A 21893-nucleotide genomic window follows, 5' to 3' on the forward strand; every position below is an offset into this window, starting at 1 on the left:
TAAATTTATTATTGTTTAATTAAATTTATAATTTGTTTCGATGCATCCTATAAATTTTTAAAAGATTAAAAGGGTAAAAAATCATTAGTCATCATATTGTCATGACACCAAAGAGTACACGAAGAGGCACAAAACCATATAAACACAATCGTTTCTTTTTTTCTTCACAAGGACGCAATCGTTAAACTGTTAAATCTTCAACATACAATTACACAGTTTCAGTATCATAGAATCAAGAGTTTGACCTTTTTACGAGCTATATTACGTATCAGGAGTAGAACACTCTGGTTTGCTGAGTTCATCACCCAACATGTGATGAAGAAGTGTATCAACTCTTTGACTCCGAGACTTCGACCTTTTAACCATTTCACAAACACGAACAAGAAAAAAGAAAGCTTTAGATTTTTCTAAGTGTCTGCTCTAAAACAAAAAAAAAGTCAAGATTTGATATTTCTCTACATACCCGGCATATCGACGCCTGTTTCTTCTTTCTTGAGAATCCTGCAACAATAATTAACATCTATTATGTTATTACATTTTCGGAATCTCCATGTCATATGTTCATTTCCGTGAACGTGAAGTAACGTTATGGCAATTCGAATAGTACTAGAATAATAACTAACCTGTCCTTGGCATTTTTCTTCTTCTTCAAGATCCAGCTCAGTAAAGAACGCCTCCAAGACAAAGGCAACGATCTGAAACAAAGAACCATGCATAGTTAGTCAAGAAAGTTTGGTTTTCTTAATCACAACAATCACAACTAGTTTAGTGTTAGTGAATCTCACCAAATTCAACAATAGTAAAACAGTGATGATGTAGAAACTGACGAAATAAGTAATGCTCCACCACGTCCCTGTCAAATCTTTGTAGCTCTGAGGAAAGCATCATCAAGAGTAGATTAAAGAGTTGCAACATAGTGATTTGCAATAAAAAGGAAGCTGTTTATAATCACATCTATTATGAGTCTGAAAAATTGGGACTAATAGAGTGGTATTACCTCCATCCAGGCTTGCCAGTTCCCCATCACTAGCAGGTTGAAGAGTGTGACCATTCCATTGGGATAGTCATTGAAGTTGAACAGTAGATAGCTGAGTTTCTCTAGTCAAGCAAAAACATCATATACTGGAATAGTTTTCTCCTAACAATCAAGACTCACTAGCAAGCACACGAACATTACACATGTACCAAGTAAATACTGGAGTTAGTACGTAAAGAAGTTTTCATAAAGCCAAAAAAAGGATACTCGTTCTCAGCCAACTCGGTTTCGAATAGTTTTTTGTTTCCCGCATTCACAAGCCCGCCAAATACCTATGAAAAAATATGAAACGAATGAAGTTTTATTTTTTGTAAAGGGAAAAGAAGATGAGCCTAAAAGGCTAAAACAATCAGAGGAACTATAATTTTCAGAGGTAAAAAGGTAGTATGATTTACCTGTACACCAATGGAACAGTAGATACACAGCACACAGAAAATGGTGCCTAAGTATGGCATCAAACTTGGAATGAGAGTAATGAACGTCGCAATAAATGCTCGGTATTGTTGGACATGCATAAGAAGCCTTATCAGTCTCAACATTCTTGCAAGGAGAAGGTATCGGATCCTATAAATGACAGAAGAAAACAGAGTTAGGATTTTGTACAGATATATTAAAAAAAACATTGTAACAAACATTTCATAGTTATTCCTCACCATTCTCCGTTTGAGAAGAAAGTGTTCTCATCTGGAGTTATGAAAGTAGCAGTTTCTCCAATAACTGCGCTTGCAAAAAGTATCAATCATATATAGCATAGCCATCAATCAATCAATCAACAAAAAAAGAAGAAGATAAAGTTGCAGCTTCAAAAGGTTTACCTATGACCCATGTGACTAGAAAATCAAACCGGTTTTGACCATCCCTCCAATAATTCTCAAATCCATATGAATAGATCTTCAGAGCCATCTCCATAACATATATCCAACCTGAGAAAACATTAAAAAATAATTAACTAATCACATTTACGAGTAACATAACCATAGATTGCACACTTCCTATAGCATCAAATATTAGAAACAAATATAAAAAATGTAAGTGGAGAGAAGGTAATATTTAAGTTCTTACCAAAAACAAACTCTGCAACCTGCCAGGGCTTCTGAGCAGAGCTTTCTTCAATATCAAGCTACATACAAAAACATATGCTTGTGAAAAAAACTTAGAAATTTCATATCAATGAGATACATACACCTTATGGGGACAGGAGATACCGTTGTTTCAACAATGACAGCAATGAAGTTCAAAACAAGGATGAAAGAAATAGCATAGCCAAAGTTTGGGCTTCGGACAAAAGCTCTTAGTTGTTGTGATAAGGCTGAATGGTAAATTTCCGGGAAATTTTCAAAGAGAGATGGCTGCAGTAAAAACACAAAGGATGGTTAATGTAAACACCTGATGGAGGTAAGTAAATTTCTAAAAGAAGAGTGAAATAGAGTTAGGTAGACTTACAACTTCCTCCTTTTGGAATCTTAGAGCAATGGCTTGGCAGAGGTCAGCAAACTCATCCTTGTTTATCTACTCAACAGGAAGCAAAAAAAGGATAAAGCAAAAGTAATCTTTAAGGTTATCATCCTCTTATCACGAGTTCCTTGGTTGATTTATACCTTAAAGTCACGAGTATCATCAAGCTCATCAAATATTAATCCGAATTCTTCTTTTGATATCTTTGGTAACGTCCTGAATATACAGACAAGGAATGCATATCAGGTGTCACAAGTTAACAAAATTAAAAGGAAGAGACCATGAACAAGTAGATAGATACTGCATATAGTAACATAGAATAAAATACAGAAGATCATAATACCTGTAATTAGTCAACTGTTTAAAGAGCTTAATGCATTGGTCCTTATTAATCTCCCCGGTTCTCTGTTAAAAACACAAAATGGAAGATGACAAAAAGCACATATGCTCAGCTATGTCGTAAACTAACAAGGAACTTCCCTGTAGGAGAGATTTAATTGTTATGCATGAATGAACTTACGTCTGTGTCTATAAGACCAAACGCTTTCTCCAACATTCTTCTTTTCATTTGATCCATACCAATTACTTGCTTTGCAAGCTACCAAAAGAACATATAAGTGTGGAAACTTGTTAGTGCTTTTGTTTTTAATTTTTCCATAAGAACCATGCAAACATCAACCTGTTCTTTGAAACTGTCATAAACAACGGCAAGAATCAAGTTCGTGACAAAGTAGACGCCAATTAGCACGTAGAGCACGAAGAACAACGAAGACCAGCGAGAAGACCTTACAAAAACATAACAAAATTAGTCTCCCATGCAACTCAATAAAAGTAAAACGAGAGACAAATGGACGTTTCACCATATACTTACTTGTAAGCACGAATCCAGACGTCAGGATTGTTGGATGTTGTGAACAAAATAAACATCTGATAAAGAGTTGCACCGTAGGAAGTGAAGACGGTGAGGCCTTGCTTCGTATCCTCAAACATAACAAAAGCAATCCAACTAGCAAATAAAAGGAACAACATCCATAGAGCCTGTGAAAATATTCAAAAAATTAAGCATAGAGTATTATTAGACTGACAATCAATACAATCCTCAAAGTCAAACTTGAATAGGAAGGCCACTAACCAAGATATTTAAATATGTGCCAAGCATTCCAGAAAGAAGGATGAGGCTGTCTCGAAGTCCCCTGTACAGAAATTTAAAGAAACATATATATCGGTGAAACAAAGAAACGTGGACTTTTATCTTACATGGCATGATCTACTCAATTCTTTGTCTATAGATGTAAAGACATGATCCATGCATTTGCATTGAGACCATTTGATATAAAAGAAGTATAAATCTATCGATACCTTATGCTAAGGATGAATATGATAACTCTCACATATGGGGCGACTCTAAAAGGAAGAAAATCAAAAGCCAGTGGAGACAGGTATAGAAAGTCAACCAGTACATCAACAATCAAAACTACCACGCAAGCAACCTGGAATCAAGAAGAAAACAATTATTGTGTCAAAAAATGAGGAAACTTGTATTTTAGGTTCTATCCAGTTTTCAATAAATAGAAGCAAGATACAGTGAAGAGGCTTGTAAGGGAATACCTTCACTAGGTTCAAGCGACTTGTCCAAAAGATCCTGGACCCTTCATAGGAGATTGGAAAAAAGGTATGCACAAGTAGTATAACCAGAGTAAGTACCTATTTGGACAATGCACAATATAAGAATTTCAGCACATTGAGAAAGGATCATGGCCAGTCCCAACAATAGACACCATGCAAGATAAGCAGAGTAAGTGTCTATTTTGACAAGTAAGTTAATAAAAACAACTAGAGGATAAACTAGTCTTTACAGAATGTAAACAATACATTACAAGTCTTGTACTTTCAAGTGGATGCATATGTACCATCACATCTATAGTGAAAAACTGAAAATGAAAGGCCAAGAAGACATAAGTTCAGTACTTGCCTCAAAGATAATTGACTCTGCATTGGTCAAGTAGGGTAACTCGCCTAGGTAATAGTAATCTCTGTCTTTGCAAGAAGGTGTAGGCTTATTCTCACACCACAATGGTTGCTGCAAAAGACAAGAGTGTTACAATTTCTTTTACTTCTTTTACAAGGTTGGTGTATAGCTCAGGACATGGCTTAATATATAAGTTCTACCTCAAAGAAGTTGAGCAAAATGAGAGCGAAATAGTTGAGTGACCAGATGAGATCCAATCGTGTGAAGATGAAGTAGTACTTTGCAGCCTCTCCGAAGCTAGACTGGTCAAGTATTTGCTCAGGAAGACCAATGCCATCTTCAGCCTACCATATACGTATACCACGTTCAATCCAAAAATCTCCTTTTGACACAAAAGTAAAAAGGCTCACAAAAAGACAAAGGAACATGGTACGAAGTAAAACTGCATGATGTCACGGTCGGAGAAAGATGCATATATATAGTAACTTATTCGAGAAGAAACCAGAACAGAACTAGGGTTTAAAGAGATAGAAACGAACCAGATCGACGAGAGCAGCAGCTATCTGAAACGTTGAACCATGGGTGATAGCTTCTGAGCGACGTACGATCCGATCCGTACCACCACCACGACTCTCTCTACCAATTAAAGGGTCTTCCATTTTGTTTCTTGATCGAAATCGAAGCAAAGTCCAAGGACCTCGTAGTAGCTTTGTCTGAGTTATTATTTGACTCTTTAGGATTTAATTTAATGATAAGATCAGAAGAGTTGAGAAAGAAGATGGTGATGGCCCAGAAGTAGTTGAATTTTTTAATTGAATAAAACTTACGAACTTTTACCGCAAATGATTGATAGACCTTGCAGACAAGACAAACCACGTTGGGTCCTTGACGACTTCTTGACACGTGGCTTAATTCATTTCAAGCTTTTCTCAATTTCTGTTTCTTTTTCTCTCTTTCAGTTCGCAACTTCACATTGTCTCCGATAACGTAGCCAAGAGGTAGAATGGTCAAAACAGACAGAGTGGTGTTTGGTCAAAATAAATATTCATTTAATTTATTTATGCAGAGACAGCTAAGAATTTTGGATCGGATCTGATGATAAACAATAAAAATAAACAAAGAGTTGATATGGATAAGCATCTGAAAACTGCTCACCAAAGTGTTGGATGCAAGGGGTTAGTTTCTCTTGTTTTCGGATTCAAATCACCATTAATACAAATTACTTTTCTATAAATCTAAATTTTCAGGGATAGACTTCGTGCTATGAAAGATTACACGAACGTAAGGTAGAGAATAGTATTAAAAAAAACTGGTCTCCAATCTTTGAAAAATATAAATAAACCTCCGCAATTGAGACATTAGGAATGAAGTAAAATGCTCTAAAGCTCTACAATGAGATGAGAGAAAGAGAACAAATCATACACAAAAGCTTACTTACTACACAACATGCTGTAACTTTTCACTTTTCAGACAAAACCCCATAGAAAAATCAGCGTCACATTTTCACACTCTAATACAAGAAAGTACTGACTATATATTCCCATTAACCGAACAACCAACTTCCAAATCCCATCACCGCATACAAACAACTTCAACTACCATTTACTTTACACAAGTTAAAAGCTTGCATTGGTGTTGGAACTCAGGATCCAAACAAACAGAACATACCAATGTTGTGTAGAGAGGAGCTTTACCTTATCTTAATGCTCTATTGGAACTATAAGTTAATTATTATATGGCAAAAATAATCGGCACATGGGATTATAATCCATGAGATGGATCCTTCCTTTTCTTCTGACGCAACAAATGGTTGCATCAAAGTTCAGTCAAAAATAAAAGTTCGCATGTACTTATCATTATAAAAGTCGAATACACCCGGGTAGGACTTGGTGAAGCACATACGACCAAACATTAGTATATTTGCGACTGATTTGAGGCAACATTAACGTTTAGGCCCTTTGTACACATCGCCAAAAGAAAAAAAAAAGAAGTATCAAGAAAACATTAACACTACTGTGTGCCGATGATTGATAATCTTATTTTTATAAATTTCCATTCAGTACAAGCCGGTTGGGTATACTAGCTAAAATAAGTTGTAAAAGTATCTCCAATGTAAAACTCTATTTTTTGAATATAATTGCTTCAACTCTATTCTATTTCCCACTCTATAATGGAGTGATGAACACACAAAAAATAAATTACTCCATTTATGAAGTAAATTTCATTATAGAGTGAAATATAAAGTTGAGTTTGAGCATTCTTTACTCTATATTCACTTTTACTTCATTTTAAAGGAAAAAATAGAGTGAAGATGGAGATGCCCTAACACCACCACGCTCCACTTAAAAGTAAGGTGATAGTTTATCACAAATTGACGAACTAGTTAACCAAATATGGGTAACATTACTAATGAAGGACACCATAATATTCAATTTATTAATTACTATTTAGTCAATTTAAATGGATCAAAACTTAATATTAACGGGAAAATAACATTTAAAAGCTGCAAATTAGATATGAAAATCAGCTAACCATCCAAATTCTTCTTTTTTTTTGAACGTCTGTTAATTATGCTATTACATTGATGAGAATATTACATAGACGATTTTACAGCCGACAATTCTACCACCTTGTGAGAATACACGTCTGACTGCATCACTCCGAGCCGTCCTATGAGATCCATATTCGATGGTACGCCCTGCATCAAGCTGAAGATCTCTTGTAACCTATTTCTCCATAATCTGCATAATTTGGTATTTTCTGGGGTTTAAACCCCAGACCTCCAGGTGTAGAAGCATTAATGAACCCTTAGTCAAACCAGTGGACCTCCAAATTCTTCTTTTTGTTCATTATTTTCTTTCTTTATGAATAAAGCTATAATATATCAATTTCCATCTATTTTCTATTTTAAGATCTAAATAAGCTTGTTACCAAACAACAACTCAAGAGAAAGAGAGTCGTCATATGAACATGGGCTTATGTTTCCGCAGCTTTCTGGGCTTACATTTTGTTAATCCATCTACAGCTCAATCTCAACGAATCAAAAAATTATTAAAGTTTTTTTTTTTGGCCTACAATTTTTAATACATTTTAAAAGAAAAAAAAAACAATTCCCTAATTTTACATATATTTTCAACGTGTAATTAGTTGGAGAAAAAAAAATATAAATAAGCATTTATTTGTTAAAAAAATAAATAAAAAATAAAATCTGTTTCAGTTTCTGCCACCACACTTTCTCTTCCACAGTTTCGTTATCTAGATATTATTTTAGGAGGATCTCTCTCTCTCTCTCTCTCTCTGCTTCTCTCCATCTCTCTCTTAGCCATGGCTGCTTTCACTTGTACCTCTCGTCCTCCCGTTTCCCTCCGTTCGGAGTCAAGAATCGCTTCCTCTCCATCAGCTTCACTCTCTGCTCGGCGGATGTTCACCCTGTCGCCTGACTCAGCAGGATTGAGAATCCGTCTTTCCCAGTCTCCCTCCTCGTTGACCTCGAAGGTTCCTCGACCACGAAGAGGCATCGTCTGTGAGGCTCAGGAAACCACTACAGATAGTATGTCCTCTCTCTACTCTATATCTCTTCTTGTTCAGTTTGGCTTTTCTCTATGTGGTTCTTGATATCTTCCTGACCTGAAGCTTTGACTCGTGTTGGTTGATAATGTATCTTAGTAGTTTTTATGAACTGATTTGGTGTTGATGATTGATTGATAGATGTGTTTATTCTTCGGATTATATTTGCATTCACACTTTGCTCGTCATTCATATTTTAAAGGGTTTTTGTTTATTTGATGATGAATAGTAGTTTCAATAGTCAACGACACAACATGGGACTCTCTAGTTCTCAAGGCGGACGGGCCTGTTCTTGTCGACTTTTGGGCTCCATGGTGTGGGCCTTGCAAAATGATTGACCCGCTCGTGAACGAGCTAGCAAAAGAGTACACCGGGAAGGTCAAGTTCTACAAACTGAACACGGACGACTCTCCTTCAACCCCAAGCAAGTACAATGTTAGAAGCATTCCAACGATCATGATCTTTGTCAATGGGGAGAAGAAGGATGCAATCATAGGTGCAGTGCCTAGATCTACGCTCGCGTCTAGCATTGATAAATTCTTGCAATGAGATTAGACTGGTGAGTCTGTGAGATCTGTTTCTCCTCCTCTTCTGTCTTGTGTTCTCATTCTCTCTTGTAATTTGTGCTTCTTTGTAGCTATCTGTTTCTTCTATTGTATCTTTTATTCATCACTGAACATGGATAAATAAGATGATGTCATGTTTTTTTATGTTATTTTTATTGCCGGTTAAAGACATTAAGAGATCGATCTCGGACTAGACTAATTGAATCAAGAAAACAATAGTGAAATCTCTTTTAGGTCTGAGAAAGAGAGAGGTCTTAAGATGGTTCGGTTCTGCAACTTTTTTTTATGAAAACAAGCTAAGCTTTTGTCACATCTTCTAAAACTCTTTGTAATGAGGATTGTATCCGGTGAACGCTTGTTGTATGCAAAGGGAGTAAAGGTTATAATCTGAAACTGAAAAATATCTTTAGAGTTATATATTACGTTTCAAAATATTTATTTAATTTAGCATAGTTTATGTGTACCCAATTTATAGAAAAGGATGTCAATTAGGACAAAATGAATGAAAGCCAAAAGAATTGAACATTCTTGGACTGATCCACAGTTCCCGACAGTGTTCTTGGACTGTTCTACTTCTTTGCATTATTGAGTTCACGCTCACTCTGTTCACAAGTTTCCGTTCAAGTGTGTGGCGGAGTTCTTTATCAAGCTCAGATCACGGATCTTCTCTCCTTCCATTCTGAATATATTCCGATGAGTCCATAGATTAAGAAGAACGCCACTAGCAATGTCTCAAGAACAATTGAGGAGATTTTATTCTTCATCTTGCTGCTACATGGAGTACTATTGAACTAGTGAGGAGCATTGTCTTTGAATATCCATGTCTTTTATTGGATATAAAGTCAAAGGATCAGCTTCCAATCCATGTAGCCTTTGTGAAAGCAATGCTTAAAAGTGATATAGTAGCCCTGGAGGGGGAAGTCGAACTGAGATTCACAGTCGGAAGGGAGAGAATATCTTTGCACACAAAGCTTTGAAGACTTTCGGATTGATTCAAAGCAACAAGAAGGTTAGAACATTTTTCATATATCCAAATATCTTAATTATCTAGATTATTATTTATTCTGGTGTTTATCTTAATTAGTTATAATTATCTTAAGGATTTTTAATAGTTTTAAGATTATTTGGTTTTCATATAAATAGACGTCTATGCCTAGAGTTGTATTCAGATTATTGATATTGATATTTTTTAAAAGAGATGTTTGAAACCCTTTATTTCCTCGTTACGGCTAGAACTCGAGAATTCTCAACGAATCAAGAAGATTTTGATCCTAGGTATTCTCAGACTAAATAGGATTCATTGTGTTATCGTAGCTTCCGCTACATCAACATTGCTACTAAAAAGTGGGAAAATTGAAATATTACAACACTTAAGACATAATAAACAAACAAACTATCTTGTCAACGAGCAAGATTTGGATGGGAATAGGCCTCTACATAGAGCTGCTCCTTGCCTTACTAGACAAAAAATTGTTCATAAAGAACTATAGTAGCTCAACTTCCCGGGATATTGAGAGCTGAATCACTACATCTTTCGGGAGGTATGTCTAAGTTCTAGTCATAACATTACTTTAAAAAAAATATCTAGACATCGATATTTACCCTTATGTTTGAGTACAAAAGTTGACACTGATAGTCTTAGTATACATACGGCCATGTTCAAATAGGTGTTAAACTTATGAAGATCATGAAGCTAACAAGACCATAATGCCAATGGACAGTGCAAAAACAAAGAGTACATCAATGCTCATAGTGTTGGCTGTTCTTGTAGCAACCGTAACATTTTTACAATATCAGATAGATATAAAAGCTGTGCACAAATGTCTATGACAACGAGAGCATTTCAGTATGGCATAGGAAGGTTATCAGTCACTTAGGGTTGCTGAATTCGAACAAATTTTCGTGAACCCTACATTTTTGTTTTACGTTAAGTTTACTTTTACAGAGAAGTGGTAACTGAAAGTATGCATGAAAATGAAGTTCATGTGTGTTAAGATCACATTACTTTTCACAGAAACAGGATCGTTGACCATGATAGAAAATGGGACATTCTTGACCATGAAGTATCAAGTAAACGCTATTAGAAATAGAACTAATAACCATATCAAATGTACATTTCAATTTCCCACACCAAGGTTTACTACCCTGATCTTAGAGGGTTGCCGTGCTCGAACAATTTATCATGTACGGTTCTGATATAGTGATGGTAAATGTTTGGTACTTTAATTTGGTATACCGTATACATGAAGTTCTTGACCTAGTGATGGTGTCTTCCATCAGTTGTCACAAGTTTGTCTTACTGTTCACTTTCTTGAGTGTAAGGAAAGATAGTCAAAGGTCGTTCAAAAAAAGAAAGATAGTCAAAGAAATGTACATTTTTGTTTGTTGAGTTCTAATAGAACCGTTCTATCTTTGCTGGAGGACTATCTTTTCTAGATGAAATGCAAAGTTAATAGACATGATTTGTATGTGAATAATTCAACCCATGGGTAGAAAATTTACTTTTTTTGTAGAACGTTTTATGGTGGAGAAATCTCTCCCATAGCAAGCGAGTAACTGATAAGTTTTCTGGACTTCCAACTTAAAACCAATTGGTACTTAGTGGATAGGCCTAAATCCCTTATATATTACTGAAATCTTTTACATATTTCCAATGTGGGATCTTCTCTCCAACACACTCCTTCGAGATAATGGTGCGTATAACCATTAATCTCGAGAATACATCATACCCTTCCGAGACCATGCTTTATTTTCTAGCGATCTCGGTGGCACTGAGCCTTCTATAGATCATCAGCTAATGGGATGATCGGGTCACTGTTCGGACCAGATTAATGGGTCAAGATGTTAAGCCCGCTCTGATACCAACAAAGAATAAGAAAGATCAAAGAAACTTTATCCCTTAGAGACATGACTCGAACTATGTTGAATCTTTCTTCAAATTTTCAAATTATGAACATACAGTACTTCTTACAATAACTAATAAAAATATATAAAAGTATGTAAAATGGTTAAGTTAATTTAATTAGTGGTAATACATTAATATGAATTATTGCCTATTTCCCAACAATAAACCATTATTGTTACAAGATTCAACACTCCAAGTACACTATTTTACTCACTACCCTTTTAACTTTAAAACAACATGATGTTTTATAGTTATTTTTATCTATCTCTGGATGAATAGCCAAGCTGTCTAACAGTGACACCTTAGTTTAAAAAATGAGTAACAGCGCATTCATTGGAAAACGTAAGCTATTCCACTAACGATCTTTTGCTTCTTTTTTTGTCAAACATAATTTACTTTAGTTGGGTTTAGGTAAAAAATTACTAACAGAAATAATAAGAAAACATTCCAAAAAATAAATCCTTATTAATTACAAATTTACAATAGGTTAGTGGAGAAATGAAAATGACACAGAACCTACAAATTATAAAATACCAAAGGTAATTAAGATGAAAAGGTAAATGATAAGTATCATGCTCAGTCACATATATAGTGAATTTTAAAAAATTAACCACTAATCACTTGATCGAAATTTCATTTTAGTGTTTGGATCTGTTGTTTCTCCCTTATATAGTGGAGTCAAACTAGTCAAACGAGTTTCGTTGGAAGCACATAAACAAACATTTTTCTTCTTTCCCCTAAAACAAAGTTTCTATTACAAATGAATATTTAATTATAACAAAAAGAAAAGAAAAGAAATAGTATTATCTTTAAACTCTCTCTCTATCCCGCTCTCTTCCACAGACAGTCCCTTTGCACAGAAGCGAATTGACTATACATTTACTCTCTCGATCTGTCTTAAGCTTCCCTTTTCTTCCTCTTCCAAAAGGTCATCTTTAAAAAGTTTTTTTTTTCCTTTGAAGAATTTTCTGGAGCGTGGTAAGTTCTCTGCGTACTCTGTCTCCATCTTCTTTGTTTTAGTTTTTTTTCTTTTTGAAATGTGATGTTATTATGCATCTGCAATGTTTAATGTTAGGATTGTAAATACAGTCTCCCAATGCGGTTTTCTTGAAAAATAATCTATAGGTTTTGAAGCTTTTGCGTTATGGGTCACTCGGATATAGTTCTTGATAAATATTTGCATTGTTTGTAAGTTGTCTTCTCTTTTACGAATGGATCCGTACGATTTCCTTTGAATATTTTAGTTTTGGAGATCTTGCAGCTCTAAATCATAGATCTGTTTGTTTCTTGGATGAAATAGTTTTTTTTCCTTAAAAAGAATATCAAATTAACTTAAGGTTCAAAAGGAAAAAATTAAGTTGCAAATTTGACCTTTGAATCTGACTGAATTTGAAAAAGTTTGAACTTTGGAACCTAAATGTAACCTCTTTGGTTTGGAGATCCAATTTCCCTGGAGCAATACTTGCAAAGAAGAAAAGGTCTATGTAACAATAAATTATCAAAGTGTCTCATAATTAGATAAAACCTTATTTCAAAGAATAATCATATTAACTTTTTTTTTTGGGGACTCCAGTTTCTCTGAAATGAATTTTTATATATATTTCCACTGTTTTTAATCAATTAATGTTTTATAATTTTTTTGTTTAAGTTAGATATTATTTTAATTCATAATATAAAATTTATTAATTTTTGTTTATAACAATTTGTATTTTTCAAAAAAAAATAATTATTGATTGAATTATTTGACTAGGTAATTAATATGTTCGATGTTTAGAAAAAGTCAAAAATTAAATGTACTCTTAATTTGTAAATAAAAAAAAACATATGGAATATTGTTTTTACCATAAAAGAAACTATACATTTGTTTTTGCTCAAAAAAAAAAAAACTATACATTTGTTATACCATTCATTCTCCCTTATTTCATGGAATCATCAAATTAATCAACGAGTTTAGTTGGAAGTACATAAATGGAAACACTGTCTTACTAAAAAACAAAGACTGTCCATGTTTAAGCTGTATATAAATCTCTTTTCGTCTGCATAGATACTACTGTATTTTGTATGTGCTTTCGCTGGACATTGATCTCTAAGTTCTGTCTTAAATTGTAAGCTTTTTTGTTAGATCATTCTTTCTCCCTTATTTCATGGAATCATCAAATTAGTCAACGAGTTTAATTGGAAGCACATAAGTGAAAACATTGGTTCTTTCTATAAACAAACCATGTCCATGTTTAAATCTCTATATAGACACCTCTGTATTTAAGCTGAATATAAATTTCTTTTCATCTGCATAGATACTAGTTTGTATGATTTGGCTAGACATTGATCTCTAAGTTATGTCTTAAACTTTAAGCTTTTTTTACCATTGATATTGACTTTAAATTGCACAGATCCAGTGATGATGATGTGGTACTGAGAAGGGGTTGGAAACCGAATCATTTCAAAGGGTTTCAATCATGAAGAAACAGAATGATGTTTCTGGCAGCACCATACCGCTCCATGCTCGCCCTCTCACTCGTGCTTACTCTAAGATGATAACATCTTCAGAAGTGGATGCTACAACACAGAGTCTAGGACATGTCGCGAGAGCAAATACAAAGAGAGCAGCCTTGGATGAGAAGAAAGCCAATGCACCTAAGAAGCGAGCTGTTCTTAAAGATATCACAAACGAGATCTCACCTAAGGTTCATGTCGTTAAACACACACACAATACTTCTTGCTTCTTATACTCCTAGTTAATATCAAATAATATGACAATAGTATGTTTCTGGTTACTGTCCATATAGTTGGAGAACATCAAGCAGATAGAGAAGGTGGAAGCTGTATCCACTGTGGCAAATATTCTGAAAGTCATTGACATTGATTCAGATGAGAAAGATCCTCTACTTTGTAGCCTTTATGCATCTGAAATCTACCACAATCTGCAAGTTGCCGAGGTAATAAAAAATCTTACAATGTTGCATTAGAGGCATCTGATTCCTAAAGACTTTTTCCTACCCCTAACAGCTTCAACGCAGACCATTTCCTGATTATATGGAAAGGATACAAAGAGATCTGACTCGGACAATGAGAGGAATACTAGTTGATTGGCTTGTAGAGGTTAGTCTTTTAGATCCTTTTTTTTCAGCTTGTTGCTAAGTTTTAAAGTTCTGTTACATATAATTTTCAGGTCTCAGAGGAATACAAACTTGTACCCGACACACTCTACCTCACAGTGTATCTCATAGATTGGTTTCTCCATGGAAACTACATTGAAAGACAGAGGCTTCAGTTGCTCGGCGTCACCTGTATGTTCATTGCTTCGTAAGTTTATAATCTCTTCCCTCCTCTAAAATCAAACAATGCTGGTCAGGAAGGTAACATCTAAAAAGGAGTTTGGTGTTGTTCTTGAAATATTTTAAAGAAAATACGAGGAGATCTTTGCGCCACGCATTGAGGAGTTCTGCTTCATCACTGATAACACTTACACAAAGGATCAGGTCCTGGAAATGGAGAGTCAAGTACTTAAGCATTTTAGTTTTCAGATTTACACACCAACTTCAAAGACATTCCTCAGGTAATCTCACAAGACAGTGAAAAACACTTCAGATGTTCTAGTCTTTTTTGGTGATTCTAAGTTTCCGTTTTTTATGCAGGAGGTTTCTCCGAGCAGCTCATGCTTCTGATCTGCAGAAACCGAGGGTCGAAATGGAGTTTCTAGCGAACTATCTCATCGAACTGACGTTAATAGATTATGAGTTCTTGAAATTTCTTCCTTCGGTCATCGCTGCTTCAGCTGTTTTTCTTGCTAAGTGGACACTGAACCAATCAAGCCACCCTTGGGTCTGTTCTCTCTTTGTTTTTGTTATGACAAATCTTGAATCTTGAACCTCATATTGTTTTTATTCTTCCATTTTTTTGGGTCCAGAATCCAACTCTTGAACATTACACAACGTTCAAAGCCTCAGACCTCAAAGCATCTGTTCACGCCTTGCAAGATCTGCAGCTTAACACCAAAGGGTGCACCTTAACCTCTATACGTTTGAAGTATAAGCAAGAGAAGGTAAAAAAAATTCACGTTAGTACTTCAGTAGATTTTTGTTACTTTACATATTTTTGTTACTACAGTTGAAATCCGTGGCGGTTTTGTCTTCTCCGGAGTTACCTGACAGGCTATTCTGAATAGAGATTAAACCGAGCGGTTCATCTCCTAACCGAAGCATATGCAACTTAGAAACTGATGGTCTGGATCGTCCCTCTCTCATTTATCTGTTACTGTTAAGTAAAACGTCAACCTTTCCACGGTCTGGATTTTTATTTAATACCCAGTAACCGGATTAGTTAGTGTTCGTTTATTCCGGTTTAGTGTAGACTTGTTTGGTTCTTCCAAACCGAGATTATTTTAATTCAAACGGATGTACATTTTTTCTCGTTCTATCAGGCCGTTTCTGGTTACGGAACATTATTTTGTTCTGCCTTTGTTAGAGCATCCACAATGGGAGCTCTTAAGGGAATCCTTAGAGGGTGTGGAGCCCACTTTCTTAGAGTTTGTGCAAAAAAGAATCCTTAAAATTCTTTGATAAGGATTGATCCTTACACTGTTCACGGGTCCCATTGACTACGTGGCGGCCCGTGAATGGTCATCTTTTTTTTTTTTCTTTTTAAAATCTAAAATATCCAAGATTAATCCGAAATGCCCTTGTGCTAAGGACTCCAATGAGTCTCACCATTGTGGATGGTCTTATAACCTTACAAAAGATCTCTTGCCGTATACACCGATCAAAATCTGTGTTAAAAAAGTTGATATTTTTTTTTTCATATTACTCGATATCTAATTTTTTTGTTCAACATTATGTAATATGTACACAATAATACGTCCTCTTAATTAGCTGATGCAGAATGACAATTTGAGGGTATAGAGAAAGAACACATGGGTTTAGTCCCATGCAAATGTATAGATATTTATATATGTTTTATAGATATTTATATATGTTGTTCGGTTTTAGTATAGTTTTTTTTTGGGTAAAATATTAAATATTATACTAATTTTCAGTTTTTACAGAAAGTACACAGCAACAAATAGCAGAGATGCAATAATTAAATGAAACAGAGAGTCTGACAGAAAAAAGTATAAAAATGAAAGGAGTCGAGACCCTTTTTTTCAGGTCCATCACGGCTTCGTTGCTGTCCGGGTCTTCGTCTAGGTTTTAGTATTCATGTCGTCATTGCGTCAAATATTGCAATGAAATATGGGAAAATTTATGAAATGGCGAAGATCTCAAATAACCATTAAAATACAGCACATATAATTGTGAAATGAAGTCAATAACTAAAATCACCATTTTCATTTTTATCTTTCTCATTATAAACAGAAGATTGTTATACCATTTGAATATTATTATGCTTTCTTTATATAGTATATATACATAATATGATACTATAAGGTGTATGATATTATAAATTGGTGGTTTTAAATATAATTAAACTACATGTTAAGGATACACACACTTAACTAATGTATAGATTCTATTGAAGTAAAGGTCTCTTATAAATACTGTAACCACTGGCATATATATATAATGTGATATAGCATTTCTTATAAATCTCATCTAGATGTTCCACTTTTCTTTTTGTCCCTGCATATGTAGCCTATATTTTGTATTTTCTCCTTCTCTGTTCTACATTGCATCACATCATGCCAAACTCAAAAACCAACTTCCTTATTCCTACTGCAACTGAAAGTCTTAATTTACTTCATTTGAACGCGTTGTATTGTTGCCTCCCATAGCTCGAGATTAACAACAGTAGGTCTTCAAGATCGTTTTAAGACCATAAAGCTCTGATATCAAATATATATTTTTAGAACAGACTTAGCAGTTGAATAAAGACAAATTTCTTTATTAATGTTTAGAAATTCTCTCAAAACTCACTCAAAAGCTCTTGTATTCTTATTATCAAAATCACAATTCAACTTTGATATTTATAGGAATGTTAGACCCCTTTTGCTAATCATATTCCTAATGTAAAATCTTTCTTTTTCTTATTTCTAATACATGTAGATAATTTTTATTTATCCGTAACTGACTTGTTAAGAATCACTTGAGCTGCCTTACACCATTCAAGTACACCATTCAAGTAATACAGACAGGAAAGCAATAAAATGAATAACCTGTGGGGGTAGCTCAGATGTGGGCAGACTGAACATATATATGTGCATATTGAATTCACCCTTACCGCATATTATCTTTCAATTTCCTTTTTCTTTTTTTTTTGAACAACTTCTTTCTTTCAATTTCCCTAACAATGATTATATACGATGTCGTATAAGTATTAACTTAGGCTTTAACAAGAACGGGTTTTCAAGCTAAATATTATCCTACCGACCTTGAATATAAACCGACTATTTCATCCCTTTATAATTTGTTATCTGTATTATTTTCCTTGACCTGAGAATATCGACTTAGACTAAAGATGGTGTTTATTTCGATCCCCAATGCAACGACTCTGTCGATCGATGTAAACCCTAACACAACCACCATCTCAGCCTTCGAACAAATCGTTCACCAACGTACCAACGTTCCTCAGCCTCTCCTTCGCTACTCGCTCCGTGCTCAAAACCCTAGCCGTGTGTTCCACGACTCCCTCCTATTATCAGATCTTGGTGTTTATCGTTTCTCTACTGTGATTATCCACGTTCCTCTTTTGGGTGGGGACGAGAGGGCGCTTCCGCCGCGGTTCCCCGAGGATCCGGTTAGTTGGATCACCGTTGCTAGGCTCGAGGAAGCTGATGGGCACACGGCCATGGTGTGGAACACTATTGAGATGTGTGTAGAGACTCTTCAGAGAGGTGGTGTTGTTATTGACAGAGAATATTGGATCAATGCGGCTAGGGCTTGTGAGAGAGGTAGGTATGTCGTGACGTGCAAGGCAATCATCAAGAACTTTATAGGTATTGGAGTTGATGAGGAGGATAGAAAGAGAACTTGGCTTGCTGATGCGGAGATGAGCAAGAAGAGAGGTTTCATTGAGACGGCAAGAGCTATATATGAACACTCTCTTACTGTCTTCTTGAACAAGAAAAGTGTATGGCTTAAAGCTGCTCTTCTTGAAAAGAGCCATGGGAGTAAAGAGTCTCTTGATGCCTTGTTGCGCAAGGCAGTGACAAATGTCCCTCAGGCTGAGATTATCTGGCTCATGAGTGCTAAAGAGAAGTTGCTTGCTGGAGAAGTTACAGACGCACGCGCTATTCTACAAGAGGCTTGTGGTGTGATTCCTAGCTCTGAAGAAATCTGGCTTGCTGCTTTCAAGCTGGAGTATGTGAACAAGGAGATGGAGCGGGCGAGGATGCTTCTTGCAAAAGCAAGGGAAAGAGTAGAGAGTGAGAGGGTGTGGATGAAGTCAGCCATTGTTGAGAGAGAGCTTGGCAACGTAGAGGAGGAGAGGAGATTGCTTGGTGAAGGGTTGAAGCAGTTCCCAACGTTCTCCAAGCTTTGGTTGATGCTTGTGCAGCTAGAGGAACGGTTTAATAATCTGGAGCATGCCAGGAAAGCTTATGAATCTGGTTTGAAGCACTGTCCTAACTGCATACCACTGTGGCTCTCATACGCTAATCTTGAAAAGAGAGTGAATGAGCTGAACAAAGCTCGTGAGATTCTCATCACGGCAAGGAAGAAGAATCCTTATGTGGCTGAGCTATGGTTAGCTGCTGTTCGAGTTGAACTGAGGCATGACAACAGAGGAGAGGCAGAAAACTTGATGTCAAAGGCTCTTCAAGAATGTCCCAAGAGTGGTATCCTCTTGGCTGCGGACATTGAGATGGCGACACGTCCTCACCGTAAAACAAAGAGTATGGATGCTATGAAGAAGTGTTTTCGTGACCCGCATGTCACTGCAGCTGTCGCCAAGCTCTTCTGGCAAGACAAGAAGGTGGAGAAAGCTAGAGCGTGGTTAAAGCGGGCAGTGACCTTGAACCAAGACATTGGCGACCACTGGGCGTTGTATTACAAATTTGAACTTCAACATGGAACTGAAGTGAGGCAGAAGCAGATCCTTGCCAAATGTGTAGCTCGTGAGCCGAAGCGTGGTGAGAAGTGGCAAGCTATCTCTAAAGCCGTGGAGAATGCACACCAGCCTATTGAGGCCATCTTGAATAAAGTCTTGATTGCATTGAGCAAGGAAGAGAAGGCTACTTGAGAGTAACAAGTTCCTTTTGTTTTCCATGATCATACTATTCTCATAGCACATTACATTTTAGCTCTTGTTTTCTCTTTGCAGGGTCAACTTTTAGCAGTTCATGTTTTTCTTCAGTAGCAAGAACCTTTCAGTAGTTTCTTTGTGAGTTTCTGCGTTTTAATTTTTTTGTGTGCGTGTATTGCTGATCAAATGTTGTTTCTTTCATGCCCTGGCCTTCCTTCTAACTAAGGATATTTTGTCTTCCTGGTGTCTAAGATTGGCGTGTTATGTACGAGTCATGACATCCACTTCAAAGCTTGTTTAGACAATGTAAGCAACTAATAAATCCAAACATAGTTTCTGGAGTTATTTTTTTAACGCTATTGATAACACTAATCTACTAATAATAGCAATCCCAATGTGCTTTTATAGAAAATTTGGAATCTCAATTTTTGTTAAAGGTTGTGTTTGTTCATTAAGGTGTCTTTTGATTAAATGTTGTATCTCTTCAGTAGTTTCTAATCTCAATTTTTTTTTCGCATTTATTGGAATGTTTTCATTTTTTTTATAAGGTTGTGTTTGTTCATTAAGGTGTCTTTTGATTAAAGGTTGTATCTCTTCAGTAGTTTCTAATCTCAATTTTTTTTTCACATTTATTGAAATGTTTTCATTTTTTTATTTAAATGTATACAACTTTACTAGTAATCTTAAATAATTCCAACATATATGTCTTTTCATTATAATTTACTTATGACTGTTTATTAATAATCATTAATGGTAGGTACTTTTTCGTTTATAACTGTTTTCACTTTTTAAAATTGTATCTTTCTAATTTATGTCTTTTCAATTATATTTAAGGGTGTCTTTTCTAAAAGTTCTATTTTGTAAGGTTGTGTCTTTTCCAATTAATTCCTAAGGTTGTGAACTTTAGTTATGTTGAAAGGTTGTGTCTTTTGAAAAATATGTGTAGAGAGTTGTGTCTTTTCTAAAAGTTCTATGTTGTAAGGTTGTGTCCTTCTAAAAATTGTCTAAAAGTTGTGACTATTCATAAGTATCTTTTAAAAAGTGAGAAGTTGTAAGTATTAGAAGAATGCGACTATTCAGATTGAAGGGTTGTGACTATTCAAATAGGTTTTAAGAAATCTATAAATAGTCTCTTCCATGCATTTTTAAAATTAAATTTTCACTAATCTACTTGTTTTTCAAAAGTAGTATTATATGTATTGTGTGTTTAACGTCTGCTATGGATTGTGTGTTTCATAACTGTAAATTATTTTTTCCGTTTACTACTACTTTTGACTTGGAAAATTTTTATATTTTCCACTTATTTATTTTCAACCTAAATGTTTTTAAAAAATTGTTTAAAAAATCATTAGAACCATTTAAATGAATTACTTGCAATCATTTAAATAAATTATTATTATAATAGTTTGGATGAATATTTGTAACTGTTTAAATGAACCAATACAATTTTTGATTGTTAACCATTGCAATCTTTGGTGGTTAACCATTGCAATTTTTGGTCTCTATATATATAATAGTTGTGAACAATGAAAAAGATGCAACAAAATATTGAAAAAAAGAAAGAGATCGGTCTTTTTTTAAATAAACACTATTTCAAGGCCAGAAGATAACAATCCCATAGGGAGAGACAGACAATGTCACAATAATGAAACGAAACCCCAAAAAAAAAAAGAAATAGACTCGGTGTTTGTGGGGATAAGAAAAAGTAACTGTTTCCTTTCAAAAAAAGGAATCTCCAACAGAGATTGCATATCCAATTGTATTGAAAGGATGTGATATGATAACTCTTAAATTCATATTTGCAACCGAGTCTTCGTGAAATTGTGAATTCAACAACTGATTAAAGAGAGAAAGCATTGATTTTGAAAAACGTGTTCGATGCAATAATGATATGTAATGGAACAGAGAAGAAAGGAAGAGTTGAATGGTTTTCTGTATATTACGTTGAAAGATGTTACAAGGTTATATACAAGTCTCAGATGAGAATATCTCAACTATGTAACTAGATACTTGTAACTACCCATATCTTACGGATAGCTAAGTACAACAACTCAATCTAATCCCGATAGTATCGGAGTCTATTCCAACACCCCCCCTCACGTTGGAGCATACAAGTCTTGAATGCCCAACTTGATTTTGAATCCTTCAAACTCTGATCTTCCAAGAGCCTTCGTGAACACATCTGCAAGTTGAGTAGTGGTAGAAACATAGGACGTCGCA

At 35.1% G+C, this 21893-nt stretch overlaps 4 protein-coding genes across 6 annotated transcripts; 3 read left to right on the forward strand and 1 right to left on the reverse strand.

The window, feature by feature from the left end:
• Positions 1–72: 72 nt before the first annotated feature.
• Positions 73–5257, reverse strand: LOC106442032 (two pore calcium channel protein 1-like). Its single transcript, XM_048776086.1, has 23 exons — positions 5000–5257; positions 4661–4804; positions 4464–4571; positions 4100–4195; positions 3851–3981; positions 3624–3684; positions 3363–3529; positions 3171–3276; positions 3012–3089; positions 2835–2896; positions 2635–2707; positions 2480–2545; positions 2242–2385; positions 2099–2156; positions 1852–1959; positions 1690–1753; positions 1432–1600; positions 1244–1308; positions 998–1088; positions 786–872; positions 624–695; positions 464–501; positions 73–355 (listed from the first exon to the last, which is right to left on the reverse strand). The coding sequence occupies exons 1-23, from the start codon at positions 5117–5119 to the stop codon at positions 262–264; spliced, it is 2202 nt and encodes a 733-aa protein (XP_048632043.1). The 5' UTR covers positions 5120–5257; the 3' UTR covers positions 73–261.
• A 2318-nt stretch (positions 5258–7575) lies between these two features.
• On the forward strand, positions 7576–8742 carry LOC106438737 (thioredoxin M2, chloroplastic-like). Of its 2 annotated transcripts, none has more exons than XM_013879999.2 (2): positions 7576–8010; positions 8257–8742. In XM_013879999.2, exons 1-2 carry the CDS (start codon positions 7785–7787, stop codon positions 8574–8576), a joined length of 546 nt encoding a protein of 181 aa, XP_013735453.2. In that variant the 5' UTR covers positions 7576–7784; the 3' UTR covers positions 8577–8742. The 2 variants fall into 2 exon arrangements, with proteins under 2 accessions (XP_013735453.2, XP_013735454.2); XM_013880000.3 differs by having other exon boundaries at positions 7591–8010; positions 8260–8742.
• Positions 8743–9215: 473 nt separating this feature from the next.
• LOC106438736 (cyclin-A2-4) lies at positions 9216–15939 on the forward strand. 2 transcript variants are annotated; one of them, XM_013879997.3, is made up of 9 exons: positions 9216–12476; positions 13889–14182; positions 14285–14434; positions 14505–14597; positions 14668–14801; positions 14902–15054; positions 15134–15320; positions 15406–15540; positions 15606–15939. In XM_013879997.3, exons 2-9 carry the CDS (start codon positions 13955–13957, stop codon positions 15657–15659), a joined length of 1134 nt encoding a protein of 377 aa, XP_013735451.2. In that variant the 5' UTR covers positions 9216–12476; positions 13889–13954; the 3' UTR covers positions 15660–15939. The 2 variants fall into 2 exon arrangements, with proteins under 2 accessions (XP_013735451.2, XP_013735450.2); XM_013879996.3 differs by having other exon boundaries at positions 9222–9602.
• Positions 15940–16610: 671 nt separating this feature from the next.
• On the forward strand, positions 16611–19872 carry LOC106442031 (protein STABILIZED1-like). Its single transcript, XM_013883769.3, has one exon. The coding sequence runs from the start codon at positions 17949–17951 to the stop codon at positions 19668–19670; it is 1722 nt and encodes a 573-aa protein (XP_013739223.3). The 5' UTR covers positions 16611–17948; the 3' UTR covers positions 19671–19872.
• The last annotated feature ends 2021 nt before the right edge of the window (positions 19873–21893 follow it).

This window comes from Brassica napus, chromosome A3 (genome assembly GCF_020379485.1).
Source record: "Brassica napus cultivar Da-Ae chromosome A3, Da-Ae, whole genome shotgun sequence".
Lineage (NCBI taxonomy): Eukaryota > Viridiplantae > Streptophyta > Magnoliopsida > Brassicales > Brassicaceae > Brassica > Brassica napus.